Source organism: Podarcis vaucheri (genome assembly GCF_965113315.1).
Source record: "Podarcis vaucheri genome assembly, chromosome: 8".
NCBI lineage: Eukaryota > Metazoa > Chordata > Lepidosauria > Squamata > Lacertidae > Podarcis > Podarcis vaucheri.
This window is the reverse complement of record NC_138766.1, coordinates 16359087-16378163: the sequence shown is the minus strand read 5'-3', so window position 1 is coordinate 16378163 and position 19077 is coordinate 16359087. Positions and strand designations below refer to the sequence as shown.

At 44.3% G+C, this 19077-nt stretch overlaps 1 protein-coding gene across 7 annotated transcripts in view; it reads right to left on the bottom strand.

Moving 5' to 3' along the window:
• CTNND2 (catenin delta 2) overlaps positions 1-19077 on the bottom strand; it is a 529021-nt gene that overhangs the window by 351653 nt on the left and 158291 nt on the right. For all 7 annotated transcript variants that reach the window (XM_082234188.1, XM_082234191.1, XM_082234190.1 and 4 more), the window contains one exon: positions 308-420. In XM_082234188.1, the coding sequence (XP_082090314.1) occupies positions 308-420 (113 nt within the window). The remainder of the gene's footprint in view (positions 1-307; positions 421-19077) is intronic.

Genomic DNA, 19077 nt, shown 5'->3' with positions numbered 1-19077 from the left:
AATGATCTGGGGCACTCTCTCCATTTTCACATGCCAAAAAGCTGCATTTATTTTTCGCTGCATTTATTTTTCTTATCCCAGTGCATGAGAAAAAGGAGCCAAACCTAGCAGATTCAGAAGTCAAATTATTTCATTGCCTCCACAGTTTTCACGAGTAATTGCGACATCTATTTTTGCCCACGATTTACAATCATTTTCTCTTTGCTAATAAATCACAGCTCCACCCTGATATGTCAGAGGAGGAACACAATCCATTATCAATGCCAATCAGTTATGGAGAAATAACACAATAACTCTCATACGATACCTAATGCTGTTCATGCTTCCAGTCTCAGATCCCAGTTTACATCTCTCCAGCTGGCTGGCGACAATCTGGCGTTCAGCCTCAAGTTCTCGGGTAAGCCTTTCAAACTGTAACTCCTGAAATGCAAAACACACTTCTGTTACAAACTTTGTGAAATCCAGTTAATATGTATCCAAGAAGCTTCCTTGTTCCTGATTTCAGGATGACCCTCTGTCTCTCCCTCCACTGGTCATAGCTGTCAACCGTCCCTTATTTGGCGGGAAACTCCCTTATCCTAGCACCGTGTCCCACTGCTGTCCCAGATTGATGATGTCCCTTAAATTTCCCAGGTTTCACGCTCGCCTGGCTCGGGAGAGAAGCAGCGGCCCAGCGCACATGAGCTGCCGTGTCTCCATCTCTCCCTTTCCCCCTCAGGGGCGCGTCATGAGGAGATGGGTGGCGGCGGGCGGGCAGGCAGCCCCTCTCTTGCGAGACCTCCGCCGCGCTGTCAGGGGAAGCCGGAGGCGGCTGAGGAGGCGGCCTGAGGAAGGAGGAAGAGGAGGGGATGGGGAGGGACACAGAAGGGCAGCGCCACAACCATCTCATGCCGGGCTCGCAGGCGAGAGTCTCTCTTCCTCCCTCCCTCTCTCTCGGGCAGGGAAGGACCGATGGAACTCCTTGCGCCAGGACGACGGCAGCCCCGATGTGCATAAGCTAAGCAAAATCCCTTATTTTGGCTACTGATCCCTTATTTTCAAGGCTGCTGGACTTTTTAAAAAAGTACTGCCCACCTCGCCCTGGCTGGGCCGAGGGCGGCGGGGGGTGGGAGGTAATGTATGAGGCTAGCGGCCAAAGTTATGGTGGACTATGCGGCAGAAGTTCCCAGGTCATGGGTGACCCAAATGGAATCTGGCATGCCCTAGAAAAGCCTAGCACAGGCATAGGCAAACTCCGGCCCTCCAGGTGTTTGGGACTACAATCCCATCATCCCTGACCACTGGTCCTGTTAGCTATGGATGATGGGAATTGTAGTCCCAAACCTCTGGAGGGCTGGAGTTTGCCTATGCCTGGCCTAGCATGTGCCAATAAGCAAATTTGGCAGATCTGGGTGTTGGATCAATCAGGTAGCGTGCCATCCTTAGGGAGACCCACCTAACTGCAATACTGAACACTTTTAGGGTTGAGGATTTCTTGGAGATGTTTTTATTTTCTGCTGCTACTTTTATGTTGGTTGTTGTCCCCCCCCCCCCCCCGTGATTTGTTGTTGCATTGTTTATATTACGAGATTGTTTATTTCTGCAGCTATTTTGTTTTATCATTATTTGCAGGTATGATTTTACTGCCATTCTCAGTCCCTCCAAGTGTCCCTATTTTCCAGGGACGTCCCTGATTTAGAGAAGCAATCCCAGTTTCTGGATTTGATCCCAGAATATCCCGATTTTCCTAGGGATGTCCTTATTTTCATTGGAGAAATGCTGGAGGGTATGGAGTTATCTGACCCCCAAGCCATCTGAAGGCAAATCCTGTATAGGTAAGTTTTTTAAATGTTTAAAGTTTTATTATGTTATTGTATATGTTGGAAGTTGCCCAGTAAGATGTGTGGGATATAAATAGGAAAATTATCATTATGGAATAGGATGTCCCTGTTTTCGTTGGAGAAATATTGGAGGGTATGCATTTTATTTGATTTTCAGTTGCAAGCTACTCTGGTTTCTGTTCAAAGAAAAGGAAGGGATAAATGAACAAAACAGTTGGACTGCCCCTAGGGCAGTGTTTCCCAACCGGTGTTCCGCGGCACACGAGTGTGCCGTGAGACATCGGCTGGTGTGCCGCGAGATACCTGGAGGGAGGCGGGCGAGTCGGGCGGTGAGAGGCGGGGCGGCGGCGGCGAGGAGAGGTCGCGCCTCCTGCTGCTGCCTGGCGCTCCTCCTCGCAGCCGGCAGCGCTGCCTGGGCGCCTCCGCGCGACTCTGCCTCGCTGGGTTTGGTCTCCCAGCAGAGACGGGTCACACGCGCCCCTCCCTCCCTCCCTCAGCCTGCGCGGAGGGAGAGCCAGAGAGAGGCATCGCTCCTGCGCTCCGAGGCGGATTGAGCACAGCTGAGAGGAGCTGCCGAGGGAAAAAACTTTCACTTTTGTGCGTCCCTCCCGGCGTGACGCTGCGCGCTGACGTCACGGGGCGGGGCTTTAATGGTGGTGTGCCGCGAGATTTTTTTTCAGTAAACAGGTGTGCCGTTGCCCAAAAACGTTTGGGAAACACTGCCCTAGGGGTTCATTGGCTTTCAGATAGTAGTTTCCTGATAGCACATGCTTTTCACTGGTCAGACTAGTATGCAATAATAGATGGTTGGCAATGCTACCCAAAAGGCAGACTAGAAGGATTATGCTAGTAGTTGAAAGAAGGTGCAATGGAAAATATCACAAAAGATTATTTTCTTCAAATACAGTAACTGTGCTTTATTGAGAAAGGCTTTAAAAATTGATGGCTGGTGCCAAATGATGTCCAATATCTGTCTGGTTGTTTTGTGTTTTAGAGGGTTATTGCTGGCATGTGCTATTTATTATTTTAGGAAGAGGATGGAAAGGACTTTTTCTGGTTATCATTTCAAGTAAAGGAGGGTTTTAATTTTGTGCAGGGATCTCTTTTCTTTCAGGATTCACTCTCATTGAAAGTGCAGGCAATTCTCCCTTCACAGAAGCACAGCAGGCTTTGCGCGTGATTGCAGCAAACATGAAACGCGCACAAAACCTGGACTATAAGACTAACAGACATGAGAATAAGCACCTTCTTATGCATCAGTGTGCCAAGAAATCCCAAACTCTCCAGAGGGGTGTTAATAATATAAAATATATCAATGGCTTGTAGAGAGACAAGGGGCATACCAGGTATGCCCCAGAATATCCATAATCAGAACAGTCTAAACAAAATTAAAAATTGTACAGCAGTCATGAGTTGCCCAGGACAAGACTGTAGCAGCTATCATCATCGATTATTTATACCCCGTCCTTATACTGTTTATACACTGCCCATCTGGCTGGATTTCCCCAGCCACACTGTGCAATTTACAGCATATATAAAAACATAGTAAAACATCAAGCATTAAAAACTTCCCAATACAGGGCTGCCTTCAGATGTTTTCTAAAAGTTGTGTAATTCTTTATCTCCCTGACATCTTATGGGAGGGTGTTCTACAGGGAGGGTGCCACTGCCGAGAAGGCCCTCTGCCTGTTCCCTGTAACTTTACTTCTCACAGTGAGGGAACCGCCAGAAGACCCTCAGAAGTGGACCTCAGTGTCTGAGCTGAATGATAGAGGTGGAGACACTCCTTCAGGTATATTACTTAGTTCCTGACCAGGTTGCTGCAATGCAACTTAGTGAGGTGCTGTAGGAATGCAGAAATTAAGGGCAGGTATTCAAAGCAACATAGCCTTTCGGCTTTATAATGGAAGTTTGCATAGACACCAGTAATTAGCTAAAGAATATGACCAGCTTCTTTCTACTGCTAGGTGCCTGACAAGACTAAAAAGTGCAGTTGCTGCAGAAGAAAAATAACACAAACCAACAAAGCCCCTTTAAAGCACAAATTAGGCATAAGACTATAAACAATCATAGCTTATCCATTCATTAGTTTATCCACTTCTGCATTCAAAGAACAGTGAAGTTCTTTGTTCATATGCTTATTTCAGAACGTTTTGCACTCTTAATTGCTTAAACTCTTCTGATTTCCTGCCTAAATATTCCACTTCTTGCTGCTATCTCACAAAATAGTATTTTATTTAAATAGCTCTACCTGTTATCACATCTGATGGATTTATGGGAAACTAACATGCTCTCCCCTAGGTGGTATTCAGGCTGTCTCCATAGTAGAAGTATCCAAACAAAGAATGAATACATTTTTGTTTAGGAACTTGGATCATATAGGAAATTCACTTCTGTGTGAGGTCCTACAGATTCTTATCACTGCTGATTTTACTGTATTTTATTGTGATTTTATTACTGCAAGGTTGTTTTACTTACAACACCGGCTCCCTCGGCCTGTAAAGCGAGATGAGCGCAGCAACTCCAGAGTCGTTCACGACTGGACTTAATTGTCAGGGGCCCTTTTACCTTTAAGCTGCCCTTAGTAAGCTGCCTCCAGGTTGGAGGAAAGGAGGGGTAAAATATTCTTTGAATATTGTCTTCCAGACTCTCTTTCTCTCAAACCTGACCAAGCCAAACTCTTGTAATATCTGCACATTCTTTCTTAATCATTTTACAGCTGTTTCACACATGGATTTTTTTCGACTCATTCTTAGGGGGAAACATACATACATCAAATTTACTTACAATCTTCTCTTCTCTTCCCTCCCCCATCTACCCCCACCTTTACTGAAAATGACAGATATTAAACACATCTCTTACTTGGTGGAAAAGAGTACCGTAGTTGGCGCTTGATTTATATTGTCTGTTCTATGAATAGATTTAGCAATAGGGGATGACAGTTCTGTCAGTCAGTTCTGCTGTTACCATTTCTCACCTCTCCTGGTGGCATCCTTATCTATTATCGATATCAGTAGAAGAGAGAGAGAGATTTCCCATAAACACCCTGGCCTCCAGCCAGACAGGACACTGTGTAACAAGTGATTAATTGAAGAGGCAGCACATGAGATTGCAAGGGTTTGTGGTCTTAGCACCATGTCTGGAAACATAACTAAAAGCTTTGAAAGAAGCAATAGGCTCAGGACCAACATCTCTGTTAGGTTTCAGCCAACTCTACCAATTTTGCAGTAAACCAATAAATCAGCACAATTTCTCAAATCAAGAATAACCCTTCATATGACAGAAAAAGTCTCCAGTTTTTATACCGTTTCTAAGCGGTACTCAAAAAATAAAATAAAATGTGCAGTAGATGAACTCTGAAGAGGACACAGCCTCTTTTTATGATTGTTCCTTATACTTCTCTATCAATCTAGAATATGCGCTCTCCACAGTCTCACGGAGATCTTCAATATTGTAAGCCTGTGCTTAATACTGATATCAAGGTACTAGAAATTTTCTTCCATAACTCTTTCCTCATGCAGTAAATCTTGCACAAGTGTGTAAAAGAAAGTTTGAATATATTATTATTACATGACTGAGAGTCAGCATAGACCAGGGAAGGGTTTCCCCAGCAGTTTTTGGACTACAACTCCCATCATTCCCCAGCTAGCCAGACCAGTGGTCAGGGGTGATGGGAATGGTAGTCCAAAAACAGCTGGGGACCCAAGTTTGGGAAACCCTGGTCTAGGGACTAGAATGTTTGACTAGGACCAAGTAGACCCAGTTTACCCATGAATCTCACTATCCAGTTTTACAAGGTGTTATGAAAATTAAGTGTGTGTGTGTGTGTGTGAGAGAGAGAGAGAGAGAGAGAGAGAGAGAGAGAGAGAGTATAGATCAGGCATAGCCAAACTTGGCCCTCCAGATGTTTTGGGACTACAACTCCCATCATCCCTAGCTAACAGGACCAGTGGTCAGGGATGATGGGAATTGTAGTCCCAAAACACCCGGAGGGCCAAGTTTGGCTATGCCTGGGTAGATCATATACAGAACCCTGAGATCCTCAAAGATATGGTGTGATATAAATGTAACAAATAAATAAATAGAATGCAAAACTACCCCTTGATCACATATAATCCTACAGGCTAAGGCTGGACTCCAGTACAAAAAAAAAAGTTGTTCTTTTCCAGTGCTTTTTTCCTAAAAAACTGTTTAGGGGTACTCTCATTTTGACTCAAGAAAATCACCGGGAAAGAAAATGAAGCTGCCATCGGAGGTGGTAACAACTAAACTGAACAATCACCGTGCTAGATTTGAACTCCTACTTCACACATTAAACGCTCGCTTCCGCCTGAGACTCAGGAAACACCATGACAGGAAATGAGGCCGCCATCGGGAGTAGCAATGGAACTGACGATTCACCGTGCTAGAGAAGAAACTATTTTTTTTTAGTTAAAAAAATAGGTTCTTCTTCTGTTAGATTCACAAAATGTTTAGGGGTATGTGTACCCCCAGAAAGAAGCACTGGGTTTTCCTCAATAAATTGTGGTGATGACCCATTCCAATGGCACATGTTTGCATGTACTCATCTGTGGTGCTAATTCTAGTGCACCCAAAGAGAAAGACCAAGTGGGAACTTCCCTTCTCTTAGTTACAGCTGATACAACTTTTCTCAAGCAAGCCTGCTCTGAAAGATTCTTTACTGATCAAACCAAACGGCAGCAACATTACTTTCCAAGATGCACTAAACTCTTTCCCCAAACCATTCTAGAAGTAAATAAAGCTACAGCCAGCATGCCAGCAAATCCCATACCCACCAAACAACAGGAAATATAGGAACTAGAAATAACATTTTGCTCAGGTTGGGTGGAAAATAGCTAGTGAACCTGTTCTGCCTTTTGTCACAAGTTTTATTTGTTTTGATTAACTACTCTCTTTGTTCATGATGAACAGGGGAGAATGAACAATCTCATAAAATGTTAATCCAAGACTAGTGAGCCACCCTGCACTGACAGGGTTTTGTTTTTGTTTTGTCTTGTTTTGAAAAAAATCCCGGAGGTAATGAAAGTTTTATGCAAATCACACAGTGTTGTTTTTAGAGAACTGAACAACTACATCTCTGCAAATCTGCAGGGGCCAGGCTGCAGTGCAAAGATGAGCATAAACAAAACCATGTTTTTTTTTTAAGTAGTGTCAGAAAAATGGCACAAGGATGCCAAAGGAAGCCTAGGGAGGTGACATTACAATGGTGAGGTGACCATCGTGACATTGGGGAGTGCTTAAAAAGACAAAGTGAGCAGCAATGTCAAGGAAAACAGGAAAAGAATGTAGGCTGTGATGGCATCAATTTTTTTGGAAGCAAACTAGGCATGCTAAGAAAAGCGACAATTTGCTGCATGTTATGAAATAGCTGGGAGCCCACTGCAGAATGAGATGCCTCTTCTTAAGAGGAAGCCTTTAGATATTAATCCACCCCTTTCTCTTCTTCCCACATTTATTTAACAACAGGGAGCCTCTCTTTTCATTACTGATATTGTCCAGCAATGCTCTGGAATATTGATCTGAGGTCCATTGGCTGCATGCCCTGTAATGTTAACACTTTAATACACAAATTATTATGTGATATATCATATTGAATATTTCTTGATTATGTTCTTAAATTTAATTTGTCTGATTTATTGATGCAGACTGGTTATGCAGATAGATGATTTTACTCTAGAAGCCATCCACTAAGGTCAGTCATTTATTCTGGAGAACATCCGTGCAAGTCTACCGATGAAATAAAATGATGAGCTCAGGGTACCTCAACCTTCTGTAATTAATTTGTTGGCTAGCAGAGACAGTGCCTTTACTGTTGTGGCACCCCAAATGTGGTATGTCCCCCCAAACATGTTCACCTGACACCTTCTTTCAACATATATTTGGTGCCAGATGAAATCAACCCTCCCCTGCCAGCTTTCAATGGCTCTTAATGATTGCTAATCTTACAGAACAATCCTATATGTACTTGTGTGTACTGTATTCAATAGTGCTTACTCCCAGGTAAATGGCTGTAGGATTACAGTTTATCTTCTGTGATAATGATAAGTTTTGTTTTACACTAAATTAGCTGAATGTATATAATCAGCTTTAGATCTGAAATTAATGGAAGGATGAGAGATATATTTTAATAAATGTATAAGGAGAGCAGTGCTCCTCACCTTGAACAGTTGTGCAGAAGAAGAAATCTCAGCAAATGAAACTTTACTTCCCCCTGAATGATTACAGCTGGGGGGAAACTGTAGTGTTGGCTTCATTTTCATTATCAAACACTTCTGGGAGGTTTTGACATAGAAATATGGGACAACATGAGCTATTTTTCATCCAAGTCCTGGAACTGTGCAAGAAGCCCCAAAGGTCTGGACATTTCAAGGCTGCAAGGGCTAAGCTAGCCCATAGGGTCTAGGTCTGAGAAATTCAGACACCTTACATTCATATACCCTGTGCAAACCTTCTCCTTGACTGTGAGGCTTTGGGCAACACAAGAGACAGAGGTGTCCGTGGACTTCTACATAAGAATTAGTGGCATAATTAAACCCTGTCCCCTTTTGCTTCTGATCTCCCTGCTCTCTAGTCCTCATATTAGGCAAAACAAATTCACATCTGATCTGCCTCATAAAAACAAGCGCCCTATATAAACGTCCTTGCCAGTACTATTCTGCAAACTACATCTAGAGACTTCAGACAGATTCATTTTAATGTGTACGAAAATCCTTTCGTAATGCCGTTTTAGGAACTCAGAAGTGACATGAAGGGTCAAATTGAGGCAAGGTCTCTAGCTAGAAACAGTGTGGGAGAAAAAGGTAAACTTGCAAGTTTTAGAGAACCGTGTTGGATGTGATCAGATAGGACAGTGCTCCTTTGATCCAGAAGGAGAAAAAGATAAGCTGATGTATATTGGTCATGGCAAAAAATGAAAAAGGCCAACAATTTCCTAAACTTCCTAGAGGAATATCTAGGTCAGCACATTTCAAGAGAGTTTCAGAAAACACCCATTGTACTTCTGGGCTCACGGTATTCTTCTTCTGATTTTGTTTCTCTCTCCTTTTATATTTTTGCTCCTTTTCACAGCACTTCACCAAGTTGCTGACTTGTTCCGTTCAAATATTTGTTCAAACCCCCACCTATAGGGCTGCCATACTTCAAAAAGTAAAAACCAGGACCCCCCCCCGAAAATGCTGAGCTTTTTTTAGACAACCCCCAAAGTTCTTGAGATTTGCCCCCCCCACAAAAGCACCAAAAAGCTCACAATTTTTCATTTGACTTGCCTAAGATCCAGGACAAAGCGGAAATTCCCCCTGGACGTAAATTCCGCCTTCGAAATCCCAGACGTATGGCAGCCCCACCACTTATCTACATCTCTCCTTATTCATAGCATTCGTTTATCTCTTCCTTCATTTTATCCTGGTTTCTCCATGTTATGAACTGCCAAATTTAAAAGCAAAATTTCAATGGCAAACAAAAACTTAGAAAGCTGCCTTATACCAAGTCAGATCATTACTCCATCTAGCTCATTGTCCATACAATAAGCCCACAACTTATGAACATTTAAGTTGTGAACAGTCTACTTTACACAGTTGGCAAAGAAGAGAAAAGAAAGAAAGAAAGGAAGGAAGGAAGGAAGGAAGGAAGGAAGGAAGGAAGGAAGGAAGGGAAGGGAAGGAGGAGGGGAGGATGTCGGGGGGAGGGAGACTTTGGCAATCCCACCTGCCATTGCACCCAGTGTGTTTTGACTATACACAGCTGGCATTAGGCACAACCCTAAGAATGCAACCCAAAGGTAAATTGATGGCTTACCATACTACTGGCAGTGGCTTTCCAGGGTTTCAGGTAGAGCACATTCCCAGCTCCACATGGAGCTGCTGGGGATTGAACCTGGATTCTTCTGCATGCAGAGCAGATACTACACAAGTGACCTATAACCCTAGGTCAGTGATGGCCAAACTTAGCCCTCTAGCTGTTTTGGGACTACAACTCCTACCATCCCTAGCTAACAGGACCAGTGGTCAGGGATGATGGGAACTGTAGTCCCAAAACTACTGAAAGGCCAAGTTTGGCCACTGTCATAGGTTGAACATGTCTGCACTTTTAATGGGGCAAATTCTTGACACCACAAATACACTTCTAGAGAGCACCTTCTCATACTTTTCTCAGTAGGCTTAAACCACATGCCTACCTTGGTATTATGGTCTGCGGTCCTGTCGATACAGGAGAAAGGAGTGAAATAGGGAAGAGGGATTGCCAGGAGAAAGCCATTGAAAGGAACCATTTCAGCTTGTTTCCTAGTGCTTTTTAAAATGTCCCTATTCCTTCCCCATTCTTCTGTGCAGCTGCACAGCTGTGCTTTCCTGGTATTCACCCACATTTCAACTCAGACCAACCCCATGAAAGACGCAATACAACTGCAAAATAGATCAGAAGTTGAGAAACCCTTAGAAGATGTAATAATTTACTCCCTGGCTCAAACATAGCAGCAAACCATCAAACTTTAAATGTTGAATTGGTAGATTCATCAACCAATGCTTTGGTTGATTAATTGGCAGCAAGGGCACCGGCTCATGGGGGCTGAGGCACTGTGGGGGCCCCCAGTCTTTTTTTGAGGGGCACTGGCGGAGGAAGAGGGGAGCGGGGGGAGCGCACCGCCTCTGGCAGCACGATCCCGGTAGGGTGCCATTGCGGCTGCCCCCCTGCCCACGCTGGGTGCCATGCCCCCGCAGGCGGTGCACCACACCCCCAGGACGTGCACCACGTCCCTGCGGGTGGCGTGCCACGCCCCCGGGACATCTGTCACACACCCAGGACACACACCATGCCACACCCCCACCTGCTCTCCGCCCCCTGGTGCCAGAGCATGAAGCTCTACCACTGGCCAGAGGAGCCCCCTCCCCATATCAGAACGTCATGTGATGTCAGGACATCATGTCCACCCTCCCCAACCCCCCTGCCTCTCATTGGCAGGGAACAATATCAGCCAATAAGGGAAAAGTTAATTTCATTAAGGTCACATGTTGAATTGTTGGCAGTTCTGTCTGTTTTGGTTCCAATGTGTTACTGTCAAAGTGATTCAAAATAAGATGTATTTCCATTCTAACAGCGAGTGGTAACTTTTATCAACTTGTCCATTCACTTATATTTCTCCCAGGATCTCAGAAAGACACCCCTATTGAGACTTTATTGATGCATTCAAATCTATTTGATTAAATTTAAAAGGCAGATGACTAATCAACTACAAATACGTTACTTTCTCAAAAAACTTTTTTTTCCTGAGTAGGAGGCAGCATAGATTAAACCAAGTAGAGGAATAATGTGAAACTAACGCACACTGTCATTTGAATAATTCAGAGTTTGTAAATGCAGTTTACAATCAACTTAACTAGCCCTATATACTGGATTTATTGAATAGAAATAAGGAATTCTGGGACAAAAGAACATTTGGCTTGAAGAGGAAGAAATTTTTGCAAGAGTAACTAAAGGCTTCACAAGTTTGCTTTGTCCCAGTTTTGAATAAAAGCAGGACAAATACAGCTGGGAGGCAGTCAAATATAACTCCTGGTATTGTAAATCCCAAATGTGATATGTTAATCTGAATAACAGAATCCTTATAAAAATTAACGGAGTGCTTGCTTTACTTTACAAATGCCATTGTCATCACTAAAAGGTATCTGACGCCAGAAGAGTACCATGTGTTATTCAGAGCACTAGGGTCATGGCATGAGAATCCAAACAACACATACCAGATAAAACTGATGGGGCTTAATGAAGGAGTAGCAGAAATCAGGACAGTAACTGGTAGCAGCCAATTGTGGATTTTAGGAGCAATAAATAGGAAGGTTATGGAATTGGCTTGCTAGATAAATAGAACAAAGAAGGTCCAGGGTAAAGAGGAAAGGAATAAGGGGAAAGGAAAGAGGGGATGTGAGCATGCACAGAGCAAGAAGTTTAAGGAAAGAGAAAGTCATTGGTGGGGAGCTGCAAATGAGGATGGGAAACTTTTTTGCACTATGGGCCATATAGTAACTCACCCTTTGCAGGCCAAGTTGGAGGTGCCCAGCTATCAATCACCTGGTGCCACAACGGCATTGGGTGACCTCCCTCCTGCACTTTTGCATATCGCTCTGAAAGAGGTTTCGCAAGCCACACTGATCAGAGGATTGGCTGAGCCAGGTTTTTACCAGCCACACTTGTAGGGCAGGTGAGTGTGGCTTGGCTGAAATGGCTTTATGGGCCAAATGGGGATGCTTGGCAGGCCAAATTCGGCTCACCCCTGCTGTAAATATGGATTTCTTATCTGATAAGATAAGTAACAGATCAGAGATTCTAATACAGTGCGAAAGAAGAGTTAGCTAGTTTTTCCATTGCCCTGCAGAAAATGTCTTGATGTAATTGTGGTATGCAGAAAATAAGGGTCTTTGCAATTATACCCAAAGATGAATGACTTTATATCCTTCTTGTGTCTCAAGAAATATATAGGGCAAATACTCCAAAAACAATCCTTTGAGGAGGAAACTGTTTTGAGGCTTCTATGAGTACACCTGATACGTACTTTTCAATGGATGCTTGCCTGCCTTCATTGCCTGTGAACTCCCACGTGCTAAACAAAGCATTCTCTAGCAGCAAGCGCAGGAAAACTAGATGTCAGCATTTATTTACAGTCATGACCGACTCTGGGGTTGCGGCGCTCATCTTGCTTTATTGGCCGAGAGAGCAGGTGTACAGCTTCTGGGTCATGTGGCCAGCATGACTAAGCCACTTCTGGCGAACCATAGTAGCGCACGGAAACGGCGTTTACCTTCCCGCCAGAGCGGTACCTATTTATCTACTTGCACTTTGACATGCTTTCGAACTGCTAGGTTGGCAGGAGCAGGGGCCGAGCAATGGGAGCTCACCCTGTCGCGGGAATTCGAACCACCGACCTTCTGATCAGCAAGTCCTAGGCTCTGTGGTTTAACCCACAGCGCCAAGAGAGTACCGGAGAGTATATTCTCAGGCAGCGGTACTTTATGAAGCCATTAGTCCCCCAAAACAAAGGTGTAGCTTTTGAAGAAACAGCCCAACTCCCCCCAGCCCAAGACCTTTCTTGATAGCTCCTAAAAAAGTTCTCTCTCTCTCTCTCTCTCTCTCTCCCCAAAGCATTTCTGACCGGACACAGGTTAGAGCTCAACGTCGAGCCTACCAAGTGGAGATAGCGACGGCGAAGAAGACTTTCTTCACCGCCTCTATTGCATCTGCAGAAAATAGTAGCAGGAGACTCTTTCAGGTGGTTCGCAATTTAACGGAACCACCTTTACCACCGGGGCCTTGTAAAGACCCCAAGATCTCCTGCAATGATTTTGCAAAGTTTTTTGCAGATAAAATCACTCATATTCAGAAGGAGCTAGACACCACCGTGGGAGCAGGGCTGGGGCGGGAGAGTGCTAGAGCTCTGTCTGGTCAAGTTGCATGGAATCAATTTCAATCCGTTACCCCCGAGGATGTGGACAGGGTGCTTGGACGCATGAAACCAACCACCTGTCTCCTTGATCCTTGCCCATCCTGGCTAATAAAAGCAAGCCGGGAAGGGCTGGGCAATGGGCTCCGCGGGGTGGTGAATGCTTCCCTCTGTGAGGGAACATTCCCAGATCCGCTGAAAGAGGCGGTCATTAAACCGCTTCTTAAAAAACCATCTTTAGACCCGGCCAGTATGGCCAACTATCGCCCAGTCTCAAATCTTCCATTCTTGGGCAAGGTGATTGAGCGCGTGGTTGCTGAACAACTCCAGGCACGCCTGGAGGATGCGGACCATTTGGATCCCTTCCAATCGGGATTCAGACCTCACCATGGGACTGAAACTGCCTTGGTCGCGCTGGGTGATGATCTCTGGCGAGCTAGGGATAAAGGTGAGAGTTGTTTCCTGGTTCTGCTGGATCTCTCAGCGGCCTTTGATACAATCAACCATAACATCCTTCTGGACCGTCTAGAGGGGCTGGGAGCTGAGGGCACTGTTATACAGTGGTTTTGCTCCTTCCTCCTGGGCCGTGTTCAGGAAGTGGTGGTGGGGGATGAGTGTTCAGACCCCTGGGCCCTCACTTGTGGGGTGCCTCAGGGTTCCGTCCTCTCCCCCATGCTTTTTAACATCTATATGAAGCCGCTGGGAGAGATCATCAGGGGCTTTGGACTGGGTGTCCATCAATATGCAGATGATACCCAGCTCTACCTCTCTTTCAAATCAGAACCAGTGAAGGCGGTGAAGGTCCTGTGTGAGTGTCTGGAGGCAGTTGGAGGATGGATGGCGGCTAATGGATTGAAGTTGAATCCTGACAAGACAGAAGTACTGTTTTTGGGGGACAGGGGGTGGGCTGGTGTGGAGGACTCCCAGGTCCTGAATAGGATAACTGTGCCCCTGAAGGACCAGGTGCACAGCCTGGGAGTCATTTTGGACTCACAGCTGTCCATGGAGGCGCAGGTCAATTCTGTATCCAGGGCTGCTGTCTACCAACTCCACCTGGTACGCAGGCTGAGACCCTACCTGCCCGCGGACTGTCTCGCCAGAGTGGTGCATGCTCTAGTTATCTCCCGCTAGGACTACTGCAATGCGCTCTACATGGGGCTACCTTTGAAGGTGACTCAGAAACTACACCTAATCCAGAATGCGGCAGCTAGACTGGTGACTGGGGGCGGCTGCCAAGACCACATAACACCGGTCTTGAAAGACCTACATTGGCTCCCAGTACGTTTCCGAGCACAATTCTAAGTGTTGGTGCTGACCTTTAAAGCCGTAAACGGCCTTGGTCCAGTATATCTGAAGGAGCGTCTCCACCCCCAACGTTCTGCCAGGACGCTGAGGTCCAGCACCGAGGGCCTTCTGGCGGTTTTCCTCATTGCGAGAAGCAAAGCTACAGGGAACCAGGCAGAGGGCCTTCTCGGTAGTGGCGCCCGCCCTGTGGAACGCCCTCTCATCAGATGTCAAAGCGATAAATAACTACCTGACATTCAGAAGACATCTTAAGGCAGCCCTGTTCAGGGAAGTTTTTAATCTGTTATATTTTACTGTATTTTTGGTTTCTATGGAAGCCGCCCAGAGTGGCTGGGGAAACCCAGCCAGATGGGTGGGGTACAAATAATAAATTATTATTATTATTATTATTATTATTATTATTATTATTATTATTATTATTATTCCTAGCCCACCACATTTCAGTTCCTACCCTACATCCAGATGAAAAATATCTAGCAGGCCTGAACTGCCCATTTAAATAATATGAATTGCTAAATGACCCAGACCTGCAAAAGTCCAGAGGGGATGAAGAGCCGGACAGCATGGAACTCAACGATAGCCTTTAGCTTCTGTTTCAATTCTGACAGAGGATTATGTGCTAAACTCACAAATGTGACACATTGGTGATGCAGAAAACTCCCCACAAGGTGACTTTCACCTACCACTTTCAGAGAATGAATTCACCTCCATTTAGCTCTGGAAATTAGCAAAACTTTCCAGATCAGAATTGGCCTATAAGACTCTTGAAAGGGACATTCAGATGAAGCTGGGGGCAAGTATATGCAATTTTGCACTTTAAAAAGTGTTACGTCTGAAGTAGATGGGAACAACTCCAGAGACTTTATGAAAGACTGTAGAAAGTAGAGTTCAGGACAGTTCTAGGATATCATCACTTGGATGAAGAGTATTAAAGCAGTACAATGGTACTGCTTTTGTTCCTGAAGAAGCTCAACTACCTTATTAACTCTCCCTTTGTTCATGTGAAGTCTCTGATTACTTTGGTCATCATCTAGAATTCACTCACTGCAGAACCAAAATCACTTTATAAATAGTGTATTACACTACTTGGGCTCAAAAGAAATTCAAAACTTCTTTTTGTCCATAAGTATCCTTATAAGTATAATTAGGATGACAGTGTCACTATTCACTAGGGAAACGTGTTGCTAAAGAGTGGCTTCAATTCAGCACACAAAATAAATGTTGCAAGCTGCGCAATCCTTGTAACAGTCTATGGTTGCCATGCATCTTTTGTTCCTCTGAAGCAGCACTCATAAAATGAGCAATTAAAAATCAAAGTTGATTTTAAAGTCCATAAGCAAAAGGGTATGAACAGCAAACTCCTCAAGTGAATGAAAAGTCATCTGTAATTAAAAAAAACAACACACGCAACAGTACTGCTATATAAATTGGGACAATGAAGAGAAGGGAAAAATCAGCCACAGAACAGGGGAGAAGCAGACTGAGGTAATTTCCCAGTTGTTTAATTCAGGATGATCATTGTGCTGTGTGTGCCTCAGAAAGACTAAGATTTAACTAACTATGGGAAGGTGACACAGCTGTGATATTAGCACAAAAGGAAAGAAGTCCTTGTGGACAGAGTGTTAATAAAACTACAATTCACAAAGATAAATTCTATAGGAGCTAAACCCTGGGCATTTTCACCCTCTTCTGGCCTCCATTTCTTTCAGAGTTATTCTTCATGGTTCATATATACGTTCTCCTGCTGAGCAAAGGAGCAGCGGAATAAATATCGGAGGCCTTTGCATGCTTCCTTTGATAGATTTTGAAGGTCTGTCAGTCTCTGCTCCATTCTATTAGTAAGTAGTGTACCTCATACACTACAGCAAAACTATAGCCAGCGAGAAAGGGTCAATAAGAAGCACCCAGCAGCAGGGAAGGGGATGCACTGTTGCATCTGAATAGATAAAACACAGCCTTGCCCAAAAAAGAATAGCCTAACAGAGAAACACCTCCTGCCAACCTAGCAGTTCGAAAGCATGCCAGTGCAAGTAGATAAATAGGTACCACTCCAGCGGGATGGTAAACGGCGTTTCCGTGCGCTGCTCTGGTTTGCCAGAAGCGGCTTAGTCATGCTGGCCACATGACACAGAAGCTGTACGCCGGCTCCCTTGGCCAATAAAGCGAGATGAGCGCCGCAACCCCAGAGTCGGTCACAATTGGACCTAATGGTCAGGGGTCCTTTAACAGAGAAACGCAGTAAAGACGTGTGAGTGATTGTGCATCCTGCTTCAACTCCCTGCTCTGAAGAGGGGAAGGGGAATGAAGACAACAGATTTCTATTGTTTGTATTGGCTGCAAACATAAGAACAGAAGACTATAGTACATGAAAAAAAAAACCAACACAAGAGATGTACCAATAATGAAACCAAGGACCATTATGTCCCAGTTAGTTTCATATGTATATGAGTATATGAGGACTTCCATTCAAAATCCTGTCTAAATTTGCACAGGAGCTCGTTTGCGATACTGAGACCTGATCCATCCGTAACATACCTGATAGTAGGTAGGAAGCTAGGGTGCTTCAACGATAAGAGCTTCTACTCAATGTATATATGGAAACACAAGACGCTTTCGATGGCAACTATCTTGCCCTTTGCAACAGCAGGGAAATATGAGCTGAGAACAGGCAAGCAATACTGCTTTTCCAAGAAATCCTATTCCCTCCATGGCACTCAGGCAGATGTGCTGTTTTCTCCTGGGAAAGGTCATAAAGTGAGGTCATTTCAGCCACTGAGTAACTGTAATCCCCACGAATTTAAAGTCTATACTGAGATACTGTAAGGGGTTTCCCTTTGATCTCCCTCATGGTGACGAAATGCGTGTACAACACTTTAGGCACCAGATTTAGCCTTCTTTGCAGTTTTATTTATAACTTCTATGCTGACTTTTATTTTCAGCTCTGTTGTAGCTGACATTTCTCTGTGCAACTGCAGCAGCAATTAATTAATGCCATCAGTTGTGCGAGCAATTTTATTTAGCACTTTTTTTGTACAGGGCCTCTATAGAGCGAAGTATTGCAGGTTCCCATAAAGGAACATACTTTCCTTCATCAACATTTATCCAAACCAGAGATAGCAAAATAAAAGCTCATGGACAGCAACTACCCCAAATGATGTTTTCCTTACCCCTGCTTGCATTTCTAGGCAGCACCTTGTAAACTGGATTTATAAAAGGGTAGCATGTTTATTCATGGATGCTGTGAAGCTGAATAGGATCCCCCTCACTCCACCTCATGACTTCTCCACTGCCCACACATGGACACTGGTGTATCACCTCCTTACCTAATCTGCTCTTGTGCCTGTTCACACATAGCACACAGAATCAGAACTCCTCTGCCATGGGAAAGTAGGTTATTTAGAAGAGTGTTAGACTACTGAGGTCCTTACCAATCACTTTCCATTTCATAACATAGAGAAACCAATACTTTTTATTAGGCTTATGCACATTTTTCTTAAGAGGCTCTCTGCTCTTCCGCTTTTGTGTTTTTTTGCACGTTGCAGTTTTAAATTCATTTGCAAAGAATGAATCTCTCTCCTGGTTTTAGTTTGCTTGTTCAAAGCTCCACCTTCCTGTTCAGTTGTTGTTGTTTTTTAGGTACATGCAATTTCATTCAGCTGAATTCTTGCTGAGATATTCTTATTAACATTTTCTTCCCTCCTGCCTCTGGGTGTGGTATTTCAACCCCCTTCCCCATCCAGAGAATGCTCACATTACTGCCTTCAAAAGCAGGGATGTTGGGTTTTCTCAGCTGTGTTTCACAGCTTTCCCCTACTTGTTTGCAACTTCATTCATGTCTTGATTTGTTTGTTTGTGGGCACACTAGGGGGCTGACAGGCAGGATGTCTTTATGTAAAAGGGTTCACAGAGACACAAAGTAGGAAAAGCTTTAGGACTCCAACCAGTGTGAAGCTGGTTTCAGAAACAATGCATCCAACTGTAGTATTTTATAACAAAGTACAGGATACATATGCATTGTGTGAAAGGGGGAAACAGCTGATAGCCATTGTTAGATTCCCTAGTATAGTCAATAGGGAAAAAAGAAAGTGTCAAATAAACAGATTTAATTTGGACTAAAATAACAAGTCTATCCTGAAAGAAACACAGCCAACAGAACTGCAAGAAAACTAGACTGCTATCCCAGCTCTACAGATGCAAGGTGAATCTGCACATCACTAGCATACAGTGGTACCTCTAGATATGAATGGGATCCGTTCCGGAGCTCCGTTCACATCTAGAAGCAAACATAACTAGCGACGGCACGTCTGCGTCGCTTTTCGCCGCTTCTGCGCATAACATCATTCTGAGTGCATGCGCAAGTGGCGAAACCCGGAAGTAAAGTGCTCCGTTACTTCCGGGTTGCCGTGGAGCGCAACTTGAACGCGCTCAACTCGAAGCGTATTCAACCCGAGGTATGACTGTATAACCAACAACTCTTAAAATAAGAGGCAGATTTAAAGAGACAGT